General features: G+C 41.9%; 1 protein-coding gene across 1 annotated transcript; it reads left to right on the forward strand.

Moving 5' to 3' along the window:
* Positions 1-23750, forward strand: LMAN1 (lectin, mannose binding 1). The gene is made up of 13 exons (XM_063295780.1): positions 1-268; positions 3956-4110; positions 4196-4303; positions 8290-8351; positions 9946-10045; positions 10722-10845; positions 11907-11965; positions 14762-14894; positions 16062-16255; positions 16366-16436; positions 17855-18008; positions 20022-20143; positions 22085-23750. Exons 1-13 carry the CDS (start codon positions 31-33, stop codon positions 22119-22121), a joined length of 1557 nt encoding a protein of 518 aa, XP_063151850.1. The 5' UTR covers positions 1-30; the 3' UTR covers positions 22122-23750.
* Positions 23751-26055: the final 2305 nt, after the last annotated feature.

Here is a 26055-nt window from a genome sequence, read left to right on the forward strand (position 1 = left end):
CCAGCCGGGTTCCATGCAGCAGAGTCCAAGATGGCGGCGCTCTGGATGCGGCGGGGTGGCTCGGCGGCGGCCGCAAGGAGGCTCTTCGTAGCCGCGCTCCTGTGCCTAAGCAGCCGCTTGCTTCCCGCAGCAGACGCCACCGGCCAGGCGGAAGGCGACGCTCCTACTCCCGCGGGGCCTCACCGGCGGTTCGAATACAAATACAGCTTCAAGGGACCGCACTTGGTGCAGTCGGACGGATCGGTGCCCTTCTGGGTGCATGCGGGCAGTAAGTACCAGTCATTCCCGAAGAGGGGAGCGGGGCTTCGTTTGACCCTGTGATCGGCTCAGGAATCTGCTCTGAGGGTCGGCGATTAGCCTTGGAACACAGCTCGGAAAGGGAAGAGCGCCTCTGTGCATGTGCAGAGCGCAGCTGGTTCATGTTTGCGGCTGAGCTCGGCTTACCCGGGGCTCGTGGCGGGCTTGTAGGTCAAGGAAGAGATTTCACTTGCAAGCCTTGATAGAAACTTGTCGAAATGATTTAGGAGAGTGTCAGAAAATTGGTCCGTAGTCTTATCTATGAATATGCCATCCAGCCCCTGTGGGCTGTTGCCTCTTCTCTCCTTAATATAAATCTGGAAAGGAATTGACCTTTTTCATACGCATCTACGTATGTATTCTTCCATTCTTTTGCCCCTCCGTGTACTTACCTTGCTGTTCGTATTGGGCTGCTCCAAAACGTTGGTAAGGGGGACCAATGACAGACTACTTATAGCAGTGAGTTATAAAGCATCCTTTTCCAGGAATCCCAGTCAGGGATGAATATTGCAAAGAGTCCCGTGGTGCACACAGATTTGATCCAGCAGAGTTTTCTTAATGTGCATGCTCTTGAACCATTTAGCCCAAACATGTTGCCTTGTCCAGTGCAGTTCCATCCTCTGAATACCTAATTTCCTCTCTTTGAGTGTAGAAATTGGCAAAGGAAGAGTGGTTACTTGACCCAGAATGAGATACCTAAGTAGGACACAAAGTGTTAACAAGTTCCTGTGCAAATATATTTGTGTTCAAATAAAACCCAGATTGACTGCATTACTCTATACCAGTTTTTTTTCAAATTTGAGATCTTTAAGATGTATGGACTTCAACTCCCAGAATTCCCCAGCCAGCATGGGATTCTGGGAGTGAAATCCACACAGCTTAAAGTTGCCAAGTTTGGAAAACACTGCTCTGTACAAAAATAGCAGATTCCTGCTACGTATGATATGGTGAGTACACGCTTGCTGCTCAAGTGATTATAGTCTCTGTTGCTGTGGATTCTGTGAGGTCTCATGTTAGATGAGTGGAATGAGAAGCCTCAAATATCTTGTCTGTGCTACATTTACACAGATACTCTTTTCATTTCTCCCTGCAAGTAGACTCCCTCCTGCTGCTACTCTTTCTAATTCTATACTTATTTGACATTGTCACTGAAAAATCTAAAAATAGCCTGCATCCTTCTTAAGGGAACTAAATTAATTCAATCACTGAACCCAAACTCTTCTAAATCTCCCATATTTAGAGAAATCTCCAAGCCCTTTTGTTAACAGCTTTCCTTTATAGTGGCTGATGACATTCTTGGCTCCTCTCTCTTTGTGGCATAATGTAATTGGCACAGGTACTATAATGTTTTATTGTAATTATACATTCACCCTTCAAAAATCATGGTGTGGTTAAATTAGAATGCGTTATACATTTAAGTTTTCAGGGCCTGCTGGTGGAGTAACTTTATTTCAGCTATTTACTGTTTCCATGAGGAATTCTGCTATTTTCCAAGGCAGGTGACTAATAATCATCTTTCATTATATGAAATAAGCCATATCATATGGTATTTAGGTGAGGTGTGAATGTATTGCAATAAGAGATTCTGTCCATTGGACCCCTGGTTTCTTCAGGGAATCGAATTCATTTATTTCTTCCCACTCTACTTTGAAATTACTCTTATTATATAAGATGGCTAAATTTGAAATGCTATCCCTGTGCCTTTTGCAACATAATAACATGCTTTCACTTTTTCTTCAGTTCATCTAGTCTTGAGGTTAAAGATCAGATTTTGAAGAGTGACTTGGTCACATATGCCATTATAATACAGGGTGCAAGTATCAAAGTATGACTGAATATCTTTTGTTCATCCAATATGTAAAACTAAGCTGATGTCTTTAGTTTTTTGTCTGTCAATTCATGATGTTTATCATTCAGTTTCCTATTCTGTGTAGCTGAATCCAAGCCAGTATAAACTGTGGCTGTATGGTGATGTGTCACTATTTACCAAATGGGAGACTTTCTTGCCCTGCTTTACATAATGACCAGCAAAACCCATTCCCTGTACACATCCACACTTTTAAATAGTTTATCCATCCTGATCCATAGCAAACTGTTTACCTGATGCTGATAAATGGTTGCTGCTTTTGAACTTTTGATCGTGATTCTAGGGTTGGCTTTTTTTCTTTAAGAGCATGTTGACTTTTTGTCACTGATTAAATCAACACTTGAAACACAACACAAATTACCTTTAATATTAACTCCAATTACTGGACAAAAGCTAGCATTTAACCTAACAGGCTTGTAAATTAGAATGGAGGAACAGTTAAGAAAGTGCTGTGCCAATATTTAAAAACAATTCTGAATAACATGGAGAATGATTCCTCAACTACACAAATTGTTGCCTATTGGCACGCTTCCTAACACTGGAATATAGTATTGGAACTGAGGAGCGAGATTTGGTATGTGTAGCCTGTAAAATGTAATATAAATCCATATTATGACCTATGGCTAGCCTGCATTTCATTTATGAAAACTGATCCTGTGAAGTCTGTTTTCCAGACTCCGCTGTGCACAGTAGGAACTGCACTATTATGTGACTAGGGCTTTCTTTGCATTAGGTTCTAAGTTCCTTTAGTCTCTGTCAGTGTTTCTCAGCAGGTCAACTTTGTTGGCTGGGGAATTCTGGGAGTTGAAGTCCACACATCTTAAAGTTGACAGGGTTCAGAAACACTGGTCTAGGTGATCCTGAATATCTGTCTCTGCAAGACAAATGCAGAAGTTAACTGATGTGAATGAAACAGGAATGTCTGTATCTTATTTATTCTGTGTTGCTTGTTAATCCTGTTTAATTGTGATGAGTTTGAGAGAAGCAAGCAACCCCAAATCATCCACTGAGCTCCAGGATCGTGTGGGACTTGAACCTGGATATTCCCAATCGAGGTCCAAGACCTTAACCACTACTGGCTCTCTGTTATGCTACGCTGACTCTCTGCATTATGCTACATTGTTGTTGTTGAATATGCCTGATTTTTTCCAGGTCTCACTCTATAGTATCCACAAACTAGCTGTTTGTGTTTCCCCATCCCAGATCTAAAATGTGCCCAGTGGCCTAATGTTTACAAGGCTGATCCTACAGTTTTACAGCGTGCAAAGCTGACGTCAGGTTCCTAAAGCACTCCTCCCAGCTCAGAAATCTCTCTTAAATTTGAAACCTGGGAAATGCCTAGGAAAATAGCTATTTCTGAACTGAAAAGCAGATTTTAAAATCTTAAATGCTTTTGTAGCTCCTGATGATTAGCCTTGTTCATTGTGGTCAAAGGTGTATATGCAAAGCATGTTCTCACTCTTGCAGACTTTGAAGTAGTGGTAGGGAACCTGAAGCCTCCCGGATTATTATGAACTTCAGCTTTCAGCAGACCTTGCAAGCATTTCATACGATGTCATATTCTGCAAACTGAAGTTCAGCAATAGCTGAAGAGCCACCAGTTCTGTTGGCTTAAAGAGATGGAAATTTCTTGGTGGAAGCATAAACGATGGGTGCTCGAGATACAAATGGGACAATTCCCTGCTCTTCAAAATTGATTCTAGAGCAAGAGATCAGTATTTTTGGAAGTAATTCTTTTAACAAGTATGATTTTGAAAAATTATTACTAAAAATAGTGAACTTCCTTTTTAGATGCTATCCCCAGTGCTGATCAGATAAGAATAACTCCTTCATTAAAAAGCCAAAGAGGATCTGTGTGGACAAAAAGCAAATCTATATTTGAATACTGGGAGATTGAAGTGACCTTCAGAGTGACCGGAAGAGGGAGAGTAGGAGCTGATGGATTGGTATGTAATACCAGCTGCCTTTCGCAAACATGCCAGTTGCATGAATCGGAGGACCTATAATTTAGATTTGTGTTTGTCTGAACAGGCAGTCTGGTATACCGAAGGGCAAGGATTAGATGGCCCGGTTTTTGGCGCAGCAGATAACTGGAATGGTGTTGGCATCTTCTTTGACTCCTTTGACAACGATGCAAAGGTGAGTGAGAAGACGTTGAAGGATATGCTGTGGGTTGAACTTTAAATAGTTTGTATGGTTCTATTTTATGTTAATTTAAGGCTCCAGGCTAGAAACCAGGAGACTGTGAGTTCTAGTCCCATCTTAGGCACGAATGCCAACTGGGTGACTGTGCTAGTCCTTCTCTCTCAGCCCAACTCACCTTACAGGGTTGTTGTTGTGGGGAAAATAGGAGGAGGAAGGAGCATTAGATATGTTCCCCACCTTGAATTATTTATAAAAATAATAAAGGCAGGATAAAAAAAAATCTTTAAAAAATATGGATATCCAGATACTCACGGTGGTTAGAAAGGGAAAATTCAAATTCTTGTGCATGTTTCCTCAGATGCAAATCTCAGTGAATTCAGTACTTATTCCAAGAAAAGGTCGAGGACCTGCACTTAGCTGAACGTGCAAGTTGAAAAGAGTTGCAGAAAACAGCACTCAGCTTTAATAGGCACTTGGATTCATAAGTTTTCTCTTAATGCCACAATAAGGCTTTCAGCATAAATCTTTATATGTCCTCTCAAAGAAGTAAGAGATGAGAAAGATTTGGATTCCTGAAGCCATTTCTAAGGATTAGTATATGTTAACAGATTAGAAAGTATAAACTTAATTTCTTTCACACGCTAGAGCCAAATAGGAACTTGCTGCTCACGACAAGAGAAACTGATTTGAGGCATTGTGATTTGGTGTTTATTGTTCATATGGATATTTGCCATTTGCATTGATATAGACTGGATTCATATTTTCTGATAAATCTTTTTCTCTTTTTAACTATGTAAGCTGCCCAGAGTCATTTGGGAGTCAGGCAGCCTTCCAAACCTAATAAAATAAATAAGTAGTCCATACCCACTAAATCTAGACATTGTAATTAATTCAGTAAACCATGGTTAAATCAGCCATGGCTTAGCTCAACGTGTGAACCTGAGCAGAGGGGAATATACGCCTACAGTATTTCATACAGTTCTGTGCATTCCAGATGCCTGAAAGAAACCTTCAAGGACAGTGTAAAGGAAACAAATTTTGTCTATTCTTATTGTCCAACAACCAGTACTCAGTGTATATAACACAGTGTTTCTCAACCTTGGCAACTTCAAAATGTGTGGACTTCAATTCCTAGAATTCCCCAGCCAGCCTTGCTGGCTGGAGAATTGTGGGAGTTGAAGTCCACACATCTTGAAGTTTCCAAGGTTGAGAAACACTGGTATAACATATACAAATTCTTGAAATCCTCATGGTTGACTTAGATTGTTTCTTAGATCTGTCTTCCATCAACTTGACTCATCTTTTCCAAGCTGCATATGAGTTTGTAGTAAGGGTGATTTTATTTTATTTTATTTTATTATTTTTTGATGTTTCAGCTGTAATTCAGGTTTTTTAAAGGTCTGGTCATGATTCATGGGGATAGCAGTATGACATAGGGGGAGCAGCTTGCCTTTTGTGTATCTCTCTTTTTCTTTTAGGAAAGTGTCACATTTTATGACAATATATTTGCCTTAGAGCTGGGAAAAATTAATTTCAGGATGGAACATTCCAGAGAACTCTGATAAATTCCATTTCTTCTCTGGGCCCTGCCAAGGTAGTCTGCACGTTTTCCAGAAGTAAGTTCTCCAAATCAACAGTGGATCATGGTGTTCTGGACAAAAGGGGTCTGTTGCAAGGACACCACAATCTGTTTCCAGTTCAGAGAATCAACTTCTGGAAAACCGCCAGACCACTCCCAGAACAGTCAGATTGTCGATGGAACATTAGGGTTTACCTATCCTTACCATGGAATAATTATAAGGAAGCCAATCTGGATTAGGGCCTTTCTGTATAGTAAGCACTGCGGAATCACTCTGGATTGGGAGGTCCTTTGTATGAGGGCTAGATTTGTTTTGAATGTGACCCCTGCTAGTTCTTCATGTTAGGATCCTTTCTGAAGTTTCAAGAGTAAAAACGAGCTAGCTAATACTTGGGAATGCTTAAGCTCTCTCTTATTTCATCAATTCTCAGAAGGTCTGCATTCTGCTACATTTTGGAGTGGCTACTCACAAGCAGATAAGGCAGAAAAGGTAATTTGTAGCTAGAGAATTTCATCTCTAATGTTTGTTAGAAAGGTGATGTTGAACTAAACCTTTAGAAAAATCCTTGGCTTTGATTTCTGTAGCTACCTGTTAAGGTGTTAAGTTCTACTTAGATGTTTACATATTTATCAACAATGGTTTTATTGTTATCCACTTGAGAAGACAGTATGCTATTGCTTGAAGTTCCTGCTTTGTGTACTTGCTTTTTTTAAAGATTTAGAATAGCGATAGTAAAAACTAATACAAACTAAAAGAAAAAAAGAGTAGAAAGGAAGTAAAAAGTGCAAAGAAAGAAAAAAAAACAGAAAGAAACAGAAAGAAAAAAAGTAAGAATATAGTAAAAAAAAGAGAAAAGAAATATATACAGAAGTGACTTCCAACCTTTATCGCAACAAGTATAAACAATTTTAGTAACTTATTACCTCCTCTTAAAATACAGCAAATGATTTCTTCTTCCCATATCCCATCTCTTATCTATAAACAAATCCATAAAGCATTGTCATTTCAGTCCTGGTGTCAGCAAATGTCCATTAAGGGTTGCCAGAAATAACAACATTTTAACCTTGATCAAATAAAACCAACTTTATATTCCTTACTTCTAACACTTAATCTTTAGTCCATTCAAATAATGTCATAGAACTTGATTTGTTTTCACTTTTTCTTTGTCCCTTCTCACAAAATTTTTCAAAGCTTTAACAAGTCTCTTTTGTGAAGCCAATATAGAAAAAATTATCCAGATCACGCTCTTGGTTTATGGCTTGTATATCCCTTTTAATTATTAAAATATCAGCCAGTTTCTTTTATATGTCCAGCGTAACATCTTTTTCATGTCATTCTTGTAGCCTGTCATTTGTAAATCGACTTTCAACTCAGTCTCAATCTTGTCAGGCGAAACTTGTTCCTCTTCCATGACATCTTTTAGAGAATCTTTCCATAGAGGCAGATGTCTCTGTTGACACTATTAATATTAACTTCTGAGTTTATTTTTCAAAAATATTCTTCAGTATGTCCAATGTTACAATATTTTGTTCCATTCTGTAATTTTAAGTCGAGTTTATGTGTATCTTTAGTTCCCTCTAGTGACTTAATTTTTAAAATCTTACTATGTTCTTAAAAAAAATTCAAAACAAAAGCATTTTTCCCACAGGAAGGATTGTTTATAATTAATTTCAAAATCTTATTTCAAATTTATCTGGACCCTTAGTCTATTTGTAACTTTCTAAAGTCAAAGTTTTAATCATCTTGTTGGCATTTATTCCCCCCCCCCATTTTTTTTTAAGTTCTTAAACTTGTAGTTAAAACTTTTTTTTCTAAGGATTGAGGGGAAACTCACCCAGTGCTGTCAAACTTGTTGATCCAAAGGTTTCTAATAGCTGAAGCAGTTAACAAGCAATTTCCAAAAGTGATTAGAAAAGGAAGTATATGAACCCAGAGTCCTTTCAAAGGCACCAACTGCAGTTTGAGCGTATTCCCTCGTCTCCCAGAGCTCTAAACCTGCCGGAGACCACTCTCTTGCATCTCCTCGCAAGGAGCAGCTGTCTGGAGCACTTGTGGGTGATCTCAAGTCCTCTCCTCGTCCAGAGAGGTTCGAAGAGCTGGTCTACTTGCCGGCTCTTCGTTCTTTTCTGCAATTCTCAGTGCCATGAACTTCAGTCCACCATTTCCTCCTCTGGAAGTCACTGCTTTGTGTATTTTCTGATATGACACGTAAAGTCCACTACACCAAGAGTTCATTATTGTATAGAATCTAGAATAATGTGTTGGATTTTTTGCAATCTAAATTTCATAATTAAATTCAATAGATGTCTAGACTTTGCTGGAAAAGCATCAAATACTTGGTTTTTCAGTCTTCATGTCTGATCCTATCTTTATCCTGATTTTTATTTCCTTCCCTCTCAGAAAAACAACCCCGTGGTGATTATTGTCGGCAACAATGGCAAGCTCCATTATGACCATCAAAAGTAGGTTGTATTTCATCTGATCTATCTTGATTTTCCTGAGGAAAAAGAATATTTATATATTTAACTTACGTAAGGGAGAAACGTTTTTAAATGACTTCCGTCTGTTACATTTTTGTTGAGTGGATAGAATAAATACCATGGTCTCTAAGGACTGGAAGATTGGAAGATTATAAACTTGACTGCACAGAAACATAACTATTAGCACTGCTTTATTTATTTATTAAATTTTGAATTGCTCAACTCCATAGCAGCTCTGGGTGGTGTACAGTAATAAAGCCATTATTTTAAAAAGTAGAAGTAGAAAAGGTACAGGTGACTGGAAACAAGAAAGGCCATTCATTCTATAAACAATACAGCCTGCAGGACCTGCCACCCCATCTAGCCCAAGACCTGGAGGAAGAGCAAGATTTTAAGGCTCTTTTAAACATGGTCAGGTTGGGGACCAGACAGATCTCAGGGAGAATGCTGTTCCAGAGGGAAGATGCTGCAAAGATAAGGCTGGTTTCCTAGGTCCCATCAGATGACACAAATAGATGGAACCTACTGCAGGCCAACTCTGCCTACTGATACAGGATGGGCAGAAACTATGGAAGACAGATGGCCCCTTAGATTGCCAGTCCCTATGCTGGTGATAACCAACAGCTTTGGTTAACTGGAAGCCTACTGGGAACCAGCATAGTTTACAAAGCAAAGATGTTACATGGCATGATGTGGCATATCCTTAATTGCCCGTGTTGCTGCATTTTAGACCAGCTGCAGCTTCTGGGTGGTTTTCAAGGGCAGCTCCATACTCCATGCACATTGCAGTAGTCCACGCACAAGGTGACCAAAGCATAAGCAACTTAATTGGCTTGCAAGTCCATTTCCTGGTCCCTAGTCCAGGTGTAGAAGTCCAGTCCTTCTGACTCCTTCCCCAGCAGTCCAGCCTGCAAATGCTAGATAGCAGCTTAGATCTTTTTTGCAACTTGTCTCCAAAGTGAATTCCCATCCCACTTTCTCATCCTTCCCATCAGACTCCTTGAAGTATTGACTCAAAATGATTCCTCCTTGCCACCCTGTTCTCTGCTCTACCTTCTCCTCAGCTCATACATCACCACCTTCTCATCATGGATTGTCGCAGTTTCTCCCGCCAATCTTTTGCTGCCCTCAGCATGAACTGGCAACCCAACTGAGCACACACCCAGTGCTTGTAGTCTTGCAGCTGCCCAGATTGGTAATTGTAGGGTAATGGTCTTTTCACAAGGTTTATCCATCACTGCCAGTTCGTTTTGTTTTTTCATGTGGTTCCCCAATCCCTTTCTGGTTCCAGTTTCAAAACTGCCATCTTAATGATGCTTGTGCACTGGTGCATGCCACAGTTAACAATAACCAGGCTTCCTCTTAACCCAAGTTTTAGATTCTAGTTAAGTATTTCACTAGTGGGTTAAGGTGTTGTTTGGTGAGGCCGTGTAGTTTGTACTTCATTCCTTGAATAGACTGCTTCTATTTTGTTTTATTTAGATGGGCCATATGTTAATTTACATGGGTCTTTATTTTCCAATGTGGATTATTCTGACTTTTAAGTTTGTATTGATAAGATGCTTCTCTTTTAAAGTGACGGTTCCACACAAGCATTGGCATCATGTCAAAGAGATTTTCGTAACAAGCCTTATCCGGTCCGAGCAAAGGTTATGTACTACCAGAAGACGCTAACTGTAAGTACTCTCAGCTCTCATTACACTTCCCTGTATGTATATTTAATGATGTGTTTTTGAATAATAGGAATTCATGGCTCCAAAGGAGATTAAAATTATATTTCTGAAAGTGGGGAGAGAAGGCTGAGCAGTCACAGTGTATGCACAGCTGGTACGATCTATCAGATCTTGTGGAATAATTTTTGCCGTTGCTTAAAGTTTGGCAGAGAGATAAGCAATTGGGGTTCCTCTGCAGCACAAGAAAATATGGTATGTTAACCATCTGGCTTGAAAACATGTGGCCAAGTGGTTCCCAGGTTCTTTTTGTGTGAATAAACTAGGAACTGTCAACCAACTGGAGCTTAAGAGATAATAACTCTAATTAATGAAGAGTGAAATAGTATTTTCAGTTCCAAGACACACAGCATAAGATACAGAAACATTATTTTTGAGGGCAAAACGGATTTCTCACATAACTCAAAATAACACACTTGCTGAGGATGATAATTTAAAAAGTCCTTTGTCTAACTGATATAATTTGGTCTTGCTGCTCAAATTATCTCAGGTCACAGGACTGGGGGAAAAAGTCTTAGTTGTCTAGCTCAACTGATTGAGCTAGAGAAGTACAGATCAAGTAGGTAGACGGTTGGCCTAACCCTGTATCAGTTGACTTCGTATCTCTCCCTTTTCCTCCAAGGTATTAATAAACAATGGCTTTACCCCAGACAGAGAAGACTACGAGTTTTGTGCCAAAGTTGAAAACATGGTGCTGCCTCCTCAAGGATACTTCGGGATCTCTGCAGCAACCGGTGGTCTTGCAGGTGATTTTACTGCTCAGGTTACATCTGCCCTGATTATTTTTCCAAGAAATGATTTCCCTCCTTGGGGTAGATATATACAGTCAAAATGCCTGCAGATTTAGTATCTGTAAAAAAAGATGGCACGAAGATGCTTGTCTTTCTGGATGGCAGCAGATAGAAGAAATTAAGTGGACTGAATGTACAGGGTCAGATGATTATCATCTTGGCACTTGTTTATCCCAGGCAGACAGTGGTGTGTGTGTCCTTTTCAGCCACACCCTAATCTAAATGGAAGGTGTGTTCAAAGGACCGGGTAGTCTCAGAAAGAGAATTCACTTTTCCCTTCAGTGGCAGACTGCCCAATTAACCTTAAGGCTCTCAGACTGTTTTTGAAAGTGCCCAATTCATTGTCCCATGTACTTGTAGGAGAGGACTGCGGTTTAGAGGAATGTAAGCCCAAAGCAGCACTGGTACTTTGGAACCCAGCCATGCATTTGTCTTAACTCCTGGAATGAAAGGGAAACACTAGGGCTGAGTTCCAAACCATAAGGTCTTTTGGATGCCCAAGAGAGTATTTGCATTTCACTTTTAAAAGTGCAGTGAACAGGAACCTGCCCTTGTGATTGAGCAATTTTTTTTATCGATGTATGGGGCCTCCAAATTATTTATTGAACCAAAAATTGTAGGAAACTCCTTTGCCACCTTACCTTCTGATTTTTGTCCAATGCAACCTTGAGATAAATAGCACAACTGGTTAATGCAGTGTATCTATTTTCAGGCATAAATTTCCTCCCACATGGTTAGAAAAGCATAGCTTGCTAGAATGAAGAGTGAAAGTTCATTCACGTTTACTTGCAGTTCTTTGAGATGGATCCCATCTTACAAGTCCACAGTTAACGAAGATGTGCTTCTTGCCATAGGCAAACATTCATGCACCCGACATTCTTAATGTATCATGTTGGCCTTTGTGCTCCCAGCCAAATAGCAGGAGAAATGGGATGGCTTTTACATTGCTACGTCATTCTGCTGAGTTAGGATAATGTAGACAAATGGTTTTGACATGTTTTTGAATTTATATCTAGATGACCATGATGTCTTGTCATTCCTGACTTTTCAGCTGACAGAGCCTGGCAAAATGGCGGTAGGTACCTTTGGATTACATATTTATTTTGCATACTCACTGTGGCTTTTGGAAGGAAAGGTTTTTTTCCTTTTGTTTCAGTGTTTGAGACTTCCGTCTAAGATTATGAAGAGTGAACAATTAAACAGAACAGGAGTTTGCAGCTGTGTTGTCAATCCATTAAGCTGAATCTTTCAGCAGGGTAGATAACCTTCTTGGAAAGTAATATGTATTAGAAAACAGGCTAATTCCCTGGCTGCTGCCTGGAACAGGGAAGCAGCCGGGGCCTTGGACAGGATCGCGCCTGTGCGGCCTCTCTTGCCCCATCCAACCTGACACTCCCCGTGGTTCACGGAGGAGCTGAGAGTTTTGAAGAGGCTTAAGAGACACCTAGAGCGCCGCTGGAGGAAGACAAAGACCGAATCCGACCGAACACAAGCTAGGGCCGCTATTAAGTCCTACCTTGTGGCGGTAAGAGCGGCGAAACGGCAGTATTTCTCCGCTCTTACTGCATCCTCAGATTGCCGTCCGACGGCCCTGTTTAAGATCACACGTACCCTTTTGGGGAAGGTGGGCCCAGTGACCCACCTACAGGGCCGTGCGGAAGAGTTTTCTGAGCATCTGCAGGATAAAATCACTCGGATCCGGTCTAAGTTGGACTCCATGCGTGAAGCAGGGTCTGTGGAGATACCAAGGGGACATTTTAGCCTTGTTATCTGGGAGCAGTTTGATCCGGTTGGACCCAAGGAAGTGGACAGGATCCTCCGGATTGTGAATGCCACCACCTGTTATTTAGATCCATGCCCCTCCTGGCTGGTGAAGGCAGCTCAGGAGGTGACGTGTGGTTGGGCTTTCGATACCATCAACCATGGTATCCTTTTGGGACAGCTCAGGGAGTTGGGGGTGGGCGGCGTAGTTCTGCGCTGGTTCACCTCCTTCCTCCAGGGCCGGTCCCAGTCAGTGGTGATAGGAGAGGAGAGATCCGACCCTCGACCCCTCCATTGTGGGGTGCCGCAGGGTTCGGTTCTCTCTCCTCTCTTGTTTAACGTCTACATGAAACCACTGGATGAGATCATCCGTCACCACAGGTTGAGGTATCATCAGTATGCTGATGATACCCAATTATACATCTCTATCCTGGGTGAGGTGAGTGATGCAGTGACTGCCCTTTCTCGGTGCCTGGGGGCTGTGGGGGTCTGGATGGGGAACAACAGGCTTCAACTGAACCCTGGTAAGACGGAGTGGCTGTGGATTGATGGGGCTTCATCTTCCGGGAAACTGTCATCTTTAGTTCTGGATGGGGTGGCACTGCCCAGACAGACTCAGTGCATAATCTGGCAGTTCTCCTGGACTCACGACTCCTGCTCAAAGAGCAGGTGGCAGTCGTGGCCAGGAGGGCCTTTGCGCAACTTCGGGTTTTGCATCAGTTATGCCCGTTCCTGGATCGTGAAGCCCTCCGAACAGTCACTCACGCCCTGGTTATCTCCCATATACACTACTGCAATGCGCTCTACATGGGGCTACCCTTGAAGAGTATCCGGAAGCTTTAGCTGGTCCAAAATGCAGCTGCGCGGGCTATTTTTGGTGCCCCTAGGTGGGCACATATAACACCGTTGCTGTGCGAGCTGCACTGGGTGCCAGTTTGCTTCTGGGTCCAATTCAAGGTGTTGGTTATTACCTTTAAAGCCCTACATGGCATGGGGCCAGGTTACCTGAGGGACTGTCTCATCCCCATTACATCAGCCCGCCCCACCTGATCATCCAGAGAGGGCATGTTACGGACCCCGTCTATAAGAGAATTTCATCTGGCGGGGTCCAGGAAGCGGGCCTTCTCTGTGGTGGCCCCCGCTCTCTGGAATATCTTGCCCCCGGAGGTGAGGCAGGCCCCTTCACTCCTGACCTTCCAGAAGGCCCTGAAGACCTGGTTCTGCCGTCTCGCCTGGGGCGGGAAGGTGAATAACCATTCTTGGGGATGGCTCGTACCCTAGAGTCCCTCCCACCAGCCTGGATTTTACGTCTCTCTTGGATTTTATTTATTTATTGTGTTTTACCATAATTGTTTTATGTGATTTTAATGTTTATGTTTCGTGTGGGATTTTATTGTAAACCGCCCAGAGTCCCTCTTCTGGGGGAGATGGGCAGTGGCTAAATTTGAGTAATAAATAAATAAATAAAATAAATAATTACAGATTTTTAATGGCATCATGGACTTACAGTATAGGTTTTGTGGCCCTTCAGTTTTCATTAATTGTGCCATGGAAACTTAGAAGATTGGAAGGGTCTCTAGGGTTTCAAAAACAGAAGTTAGAACTAGGAATTGCCCAGGAGTGCATTAGCTTCATTCAGCCATTAATCATCACACAATTAGGTTCAGAGAAGGAGGGGAATGGAGCTATACTCACACATAGCCCTCCCCATTGTTTCATCTCCTTGCTGGCCCTTCCTTCTTCTTTGCACTGAAAGGGCAGGTCAGAAGTGGGAAGCCTTTCTGTGCACATGGGCTTCTCGTGCATGTAGAAGCCTGATTCTGGAATTGCATGGCGGAGTCTACATGGGTAAAGCAGGCACCCTGCTTCAGACTTTTCTCATGTAACATGTGGTGGGGTAAAGCTTGGCAGGAAATAAGAGGTAAGAATCAGTAAATACAGCCCCATAATTCCCCTTACATAAAGGGAATCAGGTAGGCCATATGAGCCAGTTCAGCTTCTTTGAACTGTTCCTTGGGTGCACCAGAATGTTAACTCAAAGTGCCTGATGCCAATAGTGCTTGTCAAATTTTAGAATGCTTTTTTTTTTTACTCAAAACTGATTTCACAGCCTCCACCAGATACAGAGATTGCTGAAAAGGACAAAGAGAAATATCAAGAAGAATTTGAGCATTTCCAGCAAGAGTTGGACAAAAGGAAGGAGGAATTTCAGAAAGAGCATCCTGACATGCAAGGCCAGCCAAGTGAGTAGTCAAGTGATGGGCTTGATGTAGAAGACCATGTCTTAATTGAAAGAGTTGCTTTTCTAAGGAGGCATTCATTCTGATCTGTTGGCAAACAAGATGCTTTGCTAGACTGTCCATGTGAGAATGGCTAGAGGGTCCTGTAGTTCTGTCATTCTCACAGTAGAATTCAGATGGAACATGAAGAAGTGATGACCTTTGGCTTGCAGTGCATTCAGTGTCTGCTACGGTTGGCAGTTCCTCTAGCCCAGGCAGGTAAACTGTACAGCAGGAGAACTGCATACAGCCGAATAGTATCTTTTTTGTTGCTTCCAAAGCCCTCTCTCCTCCACAGGAGTGAAGAGGACCGGAGAGGTGTGGGGTTTTGAGGAGACGGGGGTTTAGGAAATTAGGAGTCCCTCTTTTGGGGGAGATGGGCGGTGATTAAATTTGATGAGTAGGTAGGTAGGTAGGTAGGTAGGTAGGTAGATAGATAGATAGATAGATAGATAGATAGATAGATAGATAGATAGATAGATAGATAGATAGATAGAGGTGCCTTAAAGTTTGCAAATCCTTAAGACCACTGTTTCATTCCTTTAAAACCCCTTTCTGAAAATGGGTTCTGGCTTTGCCCATTTCTGGATTGTGGCCTTTAACATGTCATGCAGAATCTAGTGCAGCCTTCAAACCCACAGAAGTTGCACTTCTCTACCTTGGCGAGTTTGTGACTTTATTCCCTCTTTTTATTATACAGCATCTTAAAACTGGTTTAAGGGTACTCCTAAAAGATTAGAAGAGTCCAGGTTGTTTGCCATGATCAGTAGTTCCATCAGATTCCCCCACCCCACACTTTGCCCTCTAAAACTCACCCCTCCTTTGAGACTGAAATTCTTCATCCACTCGCTTGGGTGTAAGTCCTGTTAACTTCGCTGAGATTCATAAATGGGATTTACTTCAGGGACAGACGTATATAGGACTGTGCTATTAATTAAACATCACAAGTGGACAGTTCCTACTCTGAACAGCCTTTGTACTTCCTCCTGAGTTGTGTGTCTTACTGAGAACATCTTCTCAATTAAATTCACATCGAAATACAGCAAGTAGTTAAGTATACATTTAAATGGGGTTATGTTGGGACCATTTGAGGAACGCATAACCAGACTGTCCCACCTGTTTTCCTTTAAGCGGATGACCTCTTTGAGACGGTGAGTGATCGTGAGCTGAGGCAGATCTTTGAAGGCCAAAATCGAATTCATCTGGAAATAAAACAACTCAACAGGCAATTAGATATGATTCTGGATGAACAGAGAAGATACGTCTCTGCAGTAACGGAAGAAATTTCCAAAAGAGGGGCAAATGTCCCTGGCCATCAAGGGCAGGTATACTGTTGGTGCATATTTTCACATGTCACAATTCTCTATTTTGCCAGTTTTGTCCTTTTCACTAACAGTGCTATTCAATTCTCTGTTTCTTTTTTAAAAAAAATTAGGTCTCCCAGTTAGAACTTGACAGTGTCGTAAAAACTCAAGAAGAGGTCCTGAGACAAGTTGGTGAAATGAAGTAAGGATACATGTGTGAAAGACATGGCATCCCAGTTGGTGTCCAGTAGAGGTTTCACATTATTATGCAAAACTTTTGTTGAGGCATGAACTATCCCGATAAGTACAGCTCCAAAGAAAACCCAGAGTTTTTTCTTAGTGCTGCTCATTGAATCTCCAAGCTTTCTGTTTATTCTTAGATGGTCCATCTATCTAAGTTTTTTTCTGAATAACTCTTGGTGTTAACAGTATAGCAAGTACATTTGAGGTCCTTACTGCAGTGGTTGGGTAAACAGGTCAGTAACTTATGTGTGACGCAGTGAAAGGAGGATATGACCCTGTGCAGTCTACCATCTTTGCAGCAGAACAATTGTGGAATGAGGTTTATTGAAGCTGGAGGAGAGATTGAGATAAGGATTTGACTACAGGTAGTCCTCGCCTAATTACTACAATTGAGACCGGAATTTTGGTTGCTAAATGAAGCAGTCATTAAGTGAATCTGACCTGATTTTATGAGCCTTTTTGCAGCAGTTAAGCAAATCACTGTGAGTGTTAAGCGAGCCACATGGTTGTTAAGCAAATCACGCAGTTCCCGATGGATTTTACCTGCCAGAAGCCGGCCAGGAAGGTTGAACGTGGCAATCACATGACCACGGGATGCTGCAGTGGTCATAAATGAGAACCAGTTGCCAAGCATCCAAATCGTGATCACATGACCGCGAGGATGCTCTGTTGGTCATAAGTGTGAGAACTAGTTGTAAGTTGTTTTTTTCAATGTTGTAAGTCTGAACGGTCACTAAACGAATAGTTGTTAAGTGAGGACTACCTGTAACTTCTGAGTTTCTTGCAGAAGAAAAGATGGTTCCTGAGCTGCTGTGTTTTGGAGTGCTCATCCAAAACAGTTCCTGCACCTGTTTTGTACTAGTTTCAGAGTGTTCTATGGCTATAGTCAGGGAGTGCGTATTACCTTTTTCCTCCAAGTGTGCAGACCTTACGTTCCGGAGGTTAAGTGAGGACTTTCTGGGCAGTGATTTCACAGTTCTTTAGTGGGCATGTCACACAAGGAAAAGCTTGCAGTTGAACTGCTTGTGTTTCTCCCATTCTCAGTTGTGGAGGGGGGGATATGGGGAATTAAATCCTCTAATAACTTGTTAGAAATTTTCTTGGGACCATTGTGCAAGAGTTATGAGCCATAATTTCCCAATATTAATAGTTCATGGACTGCTTTTCCAGTGTACCCAAGCAAGTTACCTTTTATCAAATTTATAGAACTTTCCTCTGTTTTCTGCCACGTTCAACAGCACCCATGTTTTAACACTCTTGACAAATCAAAACTAACCTAAATTAGTTTGCAACATTGTGTTTGCCATATGATTATTTTAAAAGTTCAGGTGCATCAAATATCATATCCGATGTGAGCATTCTTGCCTCTCTTTCCAGAAATTCCATGGGGGAAACTCTGCGGCTAGTCAGTGGCATTCAGCACCCTGGTTCTGCTGGTGGGATCTATGAAACAACACAGCATTTCAATGACATTAAGGAGCATCTCCATGTCGTAAAGAGGGACATTGAGCATTTAGTCCAGAGGAATATGGTACCTATTCCTATTTGTGTCCTGCTTTTGGGGGGGAGAGGCATCCAAAAATGTCAACATGATGATGGCTGCAGCTGCAAAGCCCTGCCCCCTTTTAAATGCACTCCACACAAAAATGGGGCAGGGCTTTGATCACATGGCTGCAGTTGGGTCTTGACTTTTCTGATCTCTGTGGATGCCCCCATGAGTCTACTTCCTGGGCCCGTATGTTTCCATACATTGGAGTGTGAGGAAGGACTTCCACATAAACTGGTCAGGAGAAACTCAGTATTTGTATTTAATAGTAATCAGATAACAAGCTCCACCCTCCATATGGGAGCCAGGTTGAGAACAACTGAACTATTTTTTCATGAAGGAAACTTAGTATGTGACTCCCAGAAGTTCCAGGGAACACCCCTGGAGCCCCTCCAATGCAGGTAGTCCTTGCTGAACGTTCCTCTGTTCAGCGACTGTTCAAAGTTATGATGGCGCTGAATGAAAGGACTTACGACCGGTCCTTGAAGTCTGGCCATTGCAGCGCCCCCACAGTCACATAAAATTCGGGCCCGCCCCCATTTGGCCACCCGCCTACCCACTGTCGCCAGCTGTCCCCGGCACTGCCGCACCATGCACTGCTGCTGTACCAGCTGGGGCCTTCTCTTGTGCTGCCTTCTTTAGCACCGGTGCAGCCGGGGCTTCCCTCGGGCCAGGGCCTCCATTTGTGCCTCACTAAGGGCTTCCGTTCATGCCCTGCCCAGGGCCTTCTTTCGTGAAAGAAGGACCCAGCTGGTGTGCGAAAGAAGGACCCGGCTAGAAGGGTACTTCTTTTGTTCCGGTGCAGCCGGGGCCTTCTTTCATGTGCTGGAAAGAAGGCCCTGGGCAGGGCACAAGCGGAGGCCCTTCATGAGGCGCAAATGGAGGGCCTGGGCAGGTCAAGAGAAGGCCCTGGCTGCCCTGGCACAAAAGAAAGCCCTTCGAAAGAAGGCCCCAGCCGGTACAGTATGGCACGCAGTGCAGCGGGCACAGCCGCGGTGGGCAGGGCTGTGCAGTGGGGGCAGCTGGTGGCAGTGGGTAGGCAGGCGGCCAAAAGGGCAGAGATGGGGGGAGATAGGTGGATAGAGGGAGTTGTAGTGGAGGCAGTCCCTTACCTTCTTCCAAGAATGGCTTGGATCTGGGTGGGTCCTTGCTTAATGACCAGGTGGGATTCACTCAACGACGACAACTGGGGTTGTGGGAACTGCCGTCCCTAAGCAGAGTAGTCATGTGACGTGTCGCTTAGCGACAAAGTTGCCGGTCCCAGTTATAGGGTCATTAAGTGAGGACTAACTGTACTTGATGTTAAATTATAATTTCTAATCTACCAGAAGGGAGAAAATGTTAATACATGGGGGAGTACTCACCTCAGTTTATTTAATTATCTTAAATTAAAGCTAAATGTAGGCTTTATTCTGGCCTTAAGTGTTTCTTTGCCTTGTTCCAGCCTGTGCTTGGAGTGTAGTTCTTATCACCCGCCTCAAAAGCCCTTGGCCTGAAAAAAAAGCTGCCCACAATAATTTCAAGCTTGTGTTGGTTTTTTATGGTAAATCTGTTAAATCCTTTTGGCCTCACGAGAAGCATGTCTACAGCTTGATAAATTGGCATCTTTAACGATCGATCTTGGGCCAATGACAGAAGCTCACATCACAGGGCAGTGGCTGAGATTTATCATCTGCTGTTGCATCTCTGTATAAAGGCCCTTTCCTGGCCTTTTGTGGTGGGGCCAAACACTGATAAAACAAATTCTCCACTTACTGACTCATCAGCTTTTCCTGGGAAATGAGAAGCAGCAGCAGCAATACTAGAGATGGGGAGATTGGGAATCAGCACTGTAGTGGTACTCCAAAGGTACTACTTGGCCTTTTCTTACACAGGGTATTAAAAAAACACACACAATGTATTTTAAAGCATGCATGCAGAACAGTCAAAACAAATCTGAATATGCTCTTAGATTCTGCTTGTTGAAAAACCATTGCATCATCTTGCTTGTTTTTTTAGCCATTGAACGACAAACCCAAATGTCCAGAGTTGCCACAATTTCCATCGTGTTTATCTACAACACACTTCTTTATATTCGTAGCTGTGCAGACGCTACTGTTCATTGGTTACATCATGTACAGGTAAGTTCGGTCTTCCACATAACATTGCGAACAGGGATGACTCTTGAGGAATGGAACTGACTGGGGGGGCTCAGAAATGAGATCTGACTGTGCTAAGCAAATACTAAAAGCTGATGAAAGACATAAAACTGAATTTTAAAAAAGACACAACGGGGAGATGCTGCTTTTCCCTGGCATCAGTGGAGTTAATGTGCTGGTGCCTTGGCACAGATACGCTGTCGCCATGACTGTGTGTCTGAAGAGTCTTTGCTGTGGAATTTTCGGAAGTGCATTTGAAAAAGAAGTGTAATTCATGTACGCATTGTCGCATGTTTAAGGATCTCTTTTGGTCTTTTTGCTAAAGATTCAAATCTCACTCTTGGGGTTTTGTGGCACTTACAACAGGAACCCTTCTTCACTCAGGAGATACAGAAACCCTCCCTCGTTGAGGAAATGCTGGGTTCCTGCGCACTTTAACAGCCTTTTGGAACCTGCATTCACAAGGGGGTGTACAAAGGAGTAGGTGACAGCAGACAGGTCTTGACATCACTATGCAAATTATATAATTCACCCCATTGATGGTGTCATAGCTTTTACCGTCGTCATGCTTGCGCTCTATTCCATATTGTAGAGTACTGTATTCTTGTAGTGTTTAGTACTATATTCTGTATAGTCTTATCAGCCTTTCTCAACCTTTTGACCCTGGAGGAATGGGGGGTGGAGGAGTATTTTTTTAAAAAAGTTGTTAGGAGTTTACGGTTTACTAGAGGCTTAACATGCTGTGGTTGTGTTGCTTCTCATCAAGACTCAGCAGAAAGCTGGGCCCCCATTTGGGGATTTGTCACCACTGTTTAGCAATGGGATCTTGGGGATCTCAGATGGCTACGAAATAGGGAGGGGGGGCCATAGAGAAGTGATCCCTGCTCTAAGTCAGGTTTCCCAAAACGTCAAAGTAAGCTGCCTTGCAGTAGCAGAGTGAGTGTCTTTGATCTTTCCCTCGTTGTCAGCATTCAAAATTGTCCAGCCAACTTTTTTCTTATTCTAGAGCCAAGTTAATTGCCCCAAAAAGGTTGATGATGATCAATATATTTTAGACTAGAGCACCAGTGGACAAGATTCTAAGCAGTGGAATGCACGTCTTTTCTTGTCATGGAAATGCTTAGTGGTTTTCCTCTAACCGTTCTCCCCTCCCCTCCCCTCCCCTCCCCTCCTTTCATGGGTTTTAAAATGTGGGGTCAAAATTGGGAGGAACTGCTGGTTGGGGTGGGGGTTGAACTTCAGGAATAAGCTGAAATGATGTAGGAGCTGGATTGGATCCAGGGCTGTCTGGATTCAAGTCCTGGCAAAGAAGCAAGTCTTTCTCAGCATGGCCTTCATTACAGAATTGTTACATGAATAAAACTGGGACAAAATATTAAATAAGCTGCCTTATGTCCCTTGAGGAAAGAGTAAAGTAGAAATGTGTAATGCAACTAAAAGCATTTTTACAAACAGCTGCAAGGAAGAATTAAGCACTGTCCCTTCCAATTCCTTTGGTGGGGCATTTCCCTTTTGCAACCCAAAATGGATAGAGTGCATTCCTTGTATATCATTCTAATTTAAGTATTAGTTTCTCACTAAAAGGTATTTTGTGGGAAATAATATTGGTCCAAGTGGTTCTGCTTCTGTCAATCACTTTACTGTAACCCATCTGAAGTAATCATTAAACTTATTTCAATAATGGCCTGAGTTGGTTTTGAGATCTTGAACAGTGTAGAGAGCTTAATTATTTCAGATTAAAGTGCAAAGAAGGCCATGTTCAGCCCAAGAAGCTTATGTTGGGACCAGGCCAGGTTGCCCTACCTCCTCCTCTGAATTCCAGAGCATTCTTGGATCTGAAAGAGTCACTGCCTTGTTGAGACAGACAAAAAGCTTTCGAAAGTCATTTGAGCTAATGGGTTTGTCTTTCTTTTGTGTCTGCAGGAGTCAGCAAGAAGCAGCAGCAAAGAAGTTCTTTTGATGGCCACTCTATTGTGCATTCCAGAGGTGCATGGAAAGCATTGCACTAGTTGCAGAGGAGGGAAACCCTAGTGTTTAAAATGCTTCAGTATTTTAAATTATTGAGTTTTTTTTAACCAAGTACACTGAATTCTGGATTACGATGCTATAAAACTGACATACTCCAAGGCAGAAAGGAGGCAAATTCTGTCTTGGAACTTCCAGGAGAGATGGATGGATGAAATATGCCTTTACTTGATTGTCAAAATACATCCCAGGTAGGGTCTTGGGACAGGAGTATTTCTCACACCTGTTTTTACATTCTTATTTGGGGAGATTGTGGAAGGCAGAAAGACTTGCGGTAAAATATTTGTTTTATGTCTCAGAGGGGAAGGGAGGCAGGCAGGCAGGCAGGCAATGTGGTTCTGAAACTGCATTCCCCTTTAGAGTTTTAAGAGATTGCAAAAAAAGACATTTAACCTTGTGGGCAGTGATAGATGAGAAGCGGTTTAATATCATCAATCCAACTTTATAAAAATAGGCTTGCAGAAAAAGTGATCAGCAGGGGTATTGAACAAAGGAGTTTGTAGAACAGCTCAATTCTTAAAGATGCAATTTTTCTGTGTAGAAAAAGATAGGAGGGAAGAAGCTCTTTCTAGCATGTTTTGATACAGTTCTTTGTATTCACATTGATCATACTTTTGTAAAAGTGTTCTTTAATCTCTCTTCAACGAAGAGATCCTAGCTTGCATGATCTTGAAATTCACCTGACTTGGGAGAATATGGTATAGCAGCGATCTTCAAAATGTATTCATTGAACGTTATAAATCACGCAGACCTTGCATTGAATTGTTCGAAGTGGTATGGTCTTCTCCAAAGCCAGGAATATTGTTGGCAATACTGATGGCATTGTTAAAAAAATTCAAGCTTGTTCTCCTGTTTTTACTGAACCAGTATTGTTCTTAATCTGCAAGTATTCTTATGTCTTACCCACCTTTATTATGTAATCCTTCTTAAGGCAGTTCCAGAACAGCAAATGTGAATTTACTCTGCCCAGCATTTTGTCCTTGTAGTGTTGACTTGAAACTTCATTTTTATGCATGTGGAAATTATAATTGAATAGGTTTTGAATATCGTTAAGTGTTCAAATTCCTCTAAACTTAAAATATTAAAAAGCAAGCAATGTCCACTCTATCCAGTATTACATATGTTGAAGGCGTTGTTTGCAATTTTGAGAAACAGAACAAATCTATGCAATTCTCTCCCTTTGAAGATATTGATAGCATTATGTTAGGATTTACAAACTGGAAGTTTTCCATCAAGTGTTTAAAAACATGTAACTGCAAAATACCTTTCTGCAACACACAATTGAGGACAAGTAAGCAGACTTATTTTTATCAACCAAAATCACTCAAAAGGGCCATTATCCATTCTGTTTCAGAATGGATAATATTTTTACAGGTGCCTTGGACAAATAAAAACCAAATGTATGCTGTAAAAATGACCTACTACTCAAGGGTTTGTGGATTCTGTTGAGTTGTTTTTCTTTGGAATATATTTGGGTTAGGATGCAGATCTTGTAGAGAAACATCTATATTTTCTTTTGACGTAATGTGAATCTACCCAGCCAAGAATTAAAATATTGAAGCAATTGGTGGTATTGTATCTTGTGTTCAGAGGGGATAAAGCTGTACTCGGAAGCATTGTTACACTGGAATTAATATCCCAGCAATTACAGATTTTACCTTCACTAAGAGTGGACAGATTCCAATATAAGGTTTCTTGTGGTCCCAACAAATACATAAAATGCACAGACAGGTAGTCCTCGACTTACAACCACAATTGGGACTGGAATTTGTATCATAAGTCATTGCAGTCATGAGTCACCACGTGACCTGACCCAATTCTACTACCATTTTTACGGCAGTCATTAAGCAAATCACCATGGTTAAAAGTGAATCACGGGTCGTTAAGCAAATCACCACAGTCATTAAGCGAATCCAGCTTCCCCAATGGGTGTTTTTTGCCAGAAAATGGAATAAAGTCACAAAATATGATCACATGACCACAGGATGTTGCAACTGGTCATAAATGTGAACCGGTTGCCAAGTGCCCGAAATGCGATCATGTGACTGGGGAGGTGCAATGTTTTGCAATGCTTGGAAGTGCTTTGCAGGCCGTAAAGCACCCATTTTAAGCCCATCGTAAATTTGGACTGTCGTTAAACGAATGGTTGTAAGTCAAGGACTGCCTGTACTTGTGAAAGGTTGTTACCCCATAACTTGCATTTTCACACATCTATAGCCCTAAACATTTCTAATCCCATTTTGAAGTTCAGTAGGGATATCATGCACATTTTATGATCTGCCCATCTTTTTTATTATGGCAGCAATCAAAAATATTTTTGAGAACAATTTGAGATTGCAGCATTGATGTTCTTAGTTTTCACAAAATTGTTTATATAGGCATTATGAATTGATGCATACTGCAGCAGGATTTTAAAAGAGTGATGTTAAACTTGAACTTAGTAACTTTGACATACAGTAGTAAAGCTGATAGAAGAGAGCCAAGTAGGTGTAGTGGTTAAGGCACCAGGCTAGAAACTGAGGGGCTGTGAGTTCTAGTCCTGCCTTGGGCACGGAGCCAGCTGGGTGACCTTGGGCCAGTCACACACTCTCAGCCCTAGGAAGGAGGCAATGGCAAACCACTTCTGAAAAACTTTGCCAAGAAAACTGCAGGGACTTGTCCAGGAAGTCACCAGATGCCAGGACTACCCAAAGGCGCGCGCACACACATATATGTAAAACCCTGCTAGAAAGTCAATAATTGCAGAATTCTCTTAACTACAAGTACAATTCATTTGCTGGTGAAATGTACAGTTTTGCACAGAAACTTTGAAAATGTAATTGCCAACTCTTGTATGCTTTTGAAGAGCACTGCTGTATTTGTTTTCAGATTAAACCATCTAAGTAAATCAGAACATTATTTGAATAAATAAGTTATTCTTAGGAAATTTTGGTGAAATTTGTAATTTTGCAAAGGTACATGCTGATGACAAAAGAAAGAAAGAAACCATTAATTTACTCTTCAGATTATTATTTTTCTAACTTCTAATTCTCTGCCTACAAATTCCATCCAGACCAAGATACTGAAAAATCTCTGACTGAGATTTGATTTACATGAGAATAGTGGCCAAACTCCCCCTTCTTCAGGCTAAGCATTTCCACATATGAAGCTTCCTTGTTGGCATGTGATTTATCTAGCTGGGATAATTTAGATCACCTCCGTTAAAAATTACGGGAAGTTGACGTGCTGCAAAGAATGCTTCTGGATCTCAGCGTTAGTAGAAAGTAAAAATGGTGAGCAGCTGCACCCAGTGCTTTGCTTGAAAATATGCCCACCTCCGTCCTCCCTACCCCAAACCCTGAAAGTGAACTGAGATGATAGAAAACATTCTCTGGGGCTGGAGAAAGATGGCAAGGGGCAATTTTACCAGTACGCCACCTGGGAAGCGGAGGTTTTGTGATTGGCTGCACTCCAACGTTGGGCAGTGGTATTGGGTGTGCATGTGTTGTGCTCTCAAAATTCCAAAGGGACCTTTTGGCCCAGAAAAGTTGGCTACTTTTGCACTTCGTTAAGAATGTTGCAGTGTGTACTGGTAGAACCTGCAAGGTGATTCCTTTCTTCTGGTTCAGTAAGGCAGAATCAAAGCTGCTTTGTCATTACCTCAGTCTTATTTTCAAAATGAAAGTCCATCCTGCTGATTAACACATTATTTTATTCTGTCTGTCTGTCTGTCTGTCTATCAATCATATTTCTTTACTGCCCATCTCATATTGCAATGACTCTGGGCAGTTATACTAAGGAGTGGATTTGTTTTAATTAGGTACTGAAGTGCATTAAAAGGATCAGCCAAGGATGACTTCTCCTGTATGTTCTGTTGTAATGGTGACCCA

The sequence above is a fragment of the Candoia aspera genome, chromosome 2 (assembly GCF_035149785.1).
Source record: "Candoia aspera isolate rCanAsp1 chromosome 2, rCanAsp1.hap2, whole genome shotgun sequence".
In the NCBI taxonomy this organism is placed as follows: domain Eukaryota; kingdom Metazoa; phylum Chordata; class Lepidosauria; order Squamata; family Boidae; genus Candoia; species Candoia aspera.

Excerpts from the sequence above, each read along its gene's own strand:
- LMAN1 (XM_063295780.1), top strand. The coding sequence starts at position 31 with ATGGCGGCGCTCTGGATGCGGCGGGGTGGCTCGGCGGCGGCCGCAAGG. Across the intron at positions 14,895-16,061 it reads TGACATGCAAGGCCAGCCAA|CGGATGACCTCTTTGAGACG; the intron begins GTGAGTAGTCAA and ends TTTTCCTTTAAG. Across the intron at positions 16,437-17,854 it reads AGACAAGTTGGTGAAATGAA|AAATTCCATGGGGGAAACTC; the intron begins GTAAGGATACAT and ends CTCTCTTTCCAG.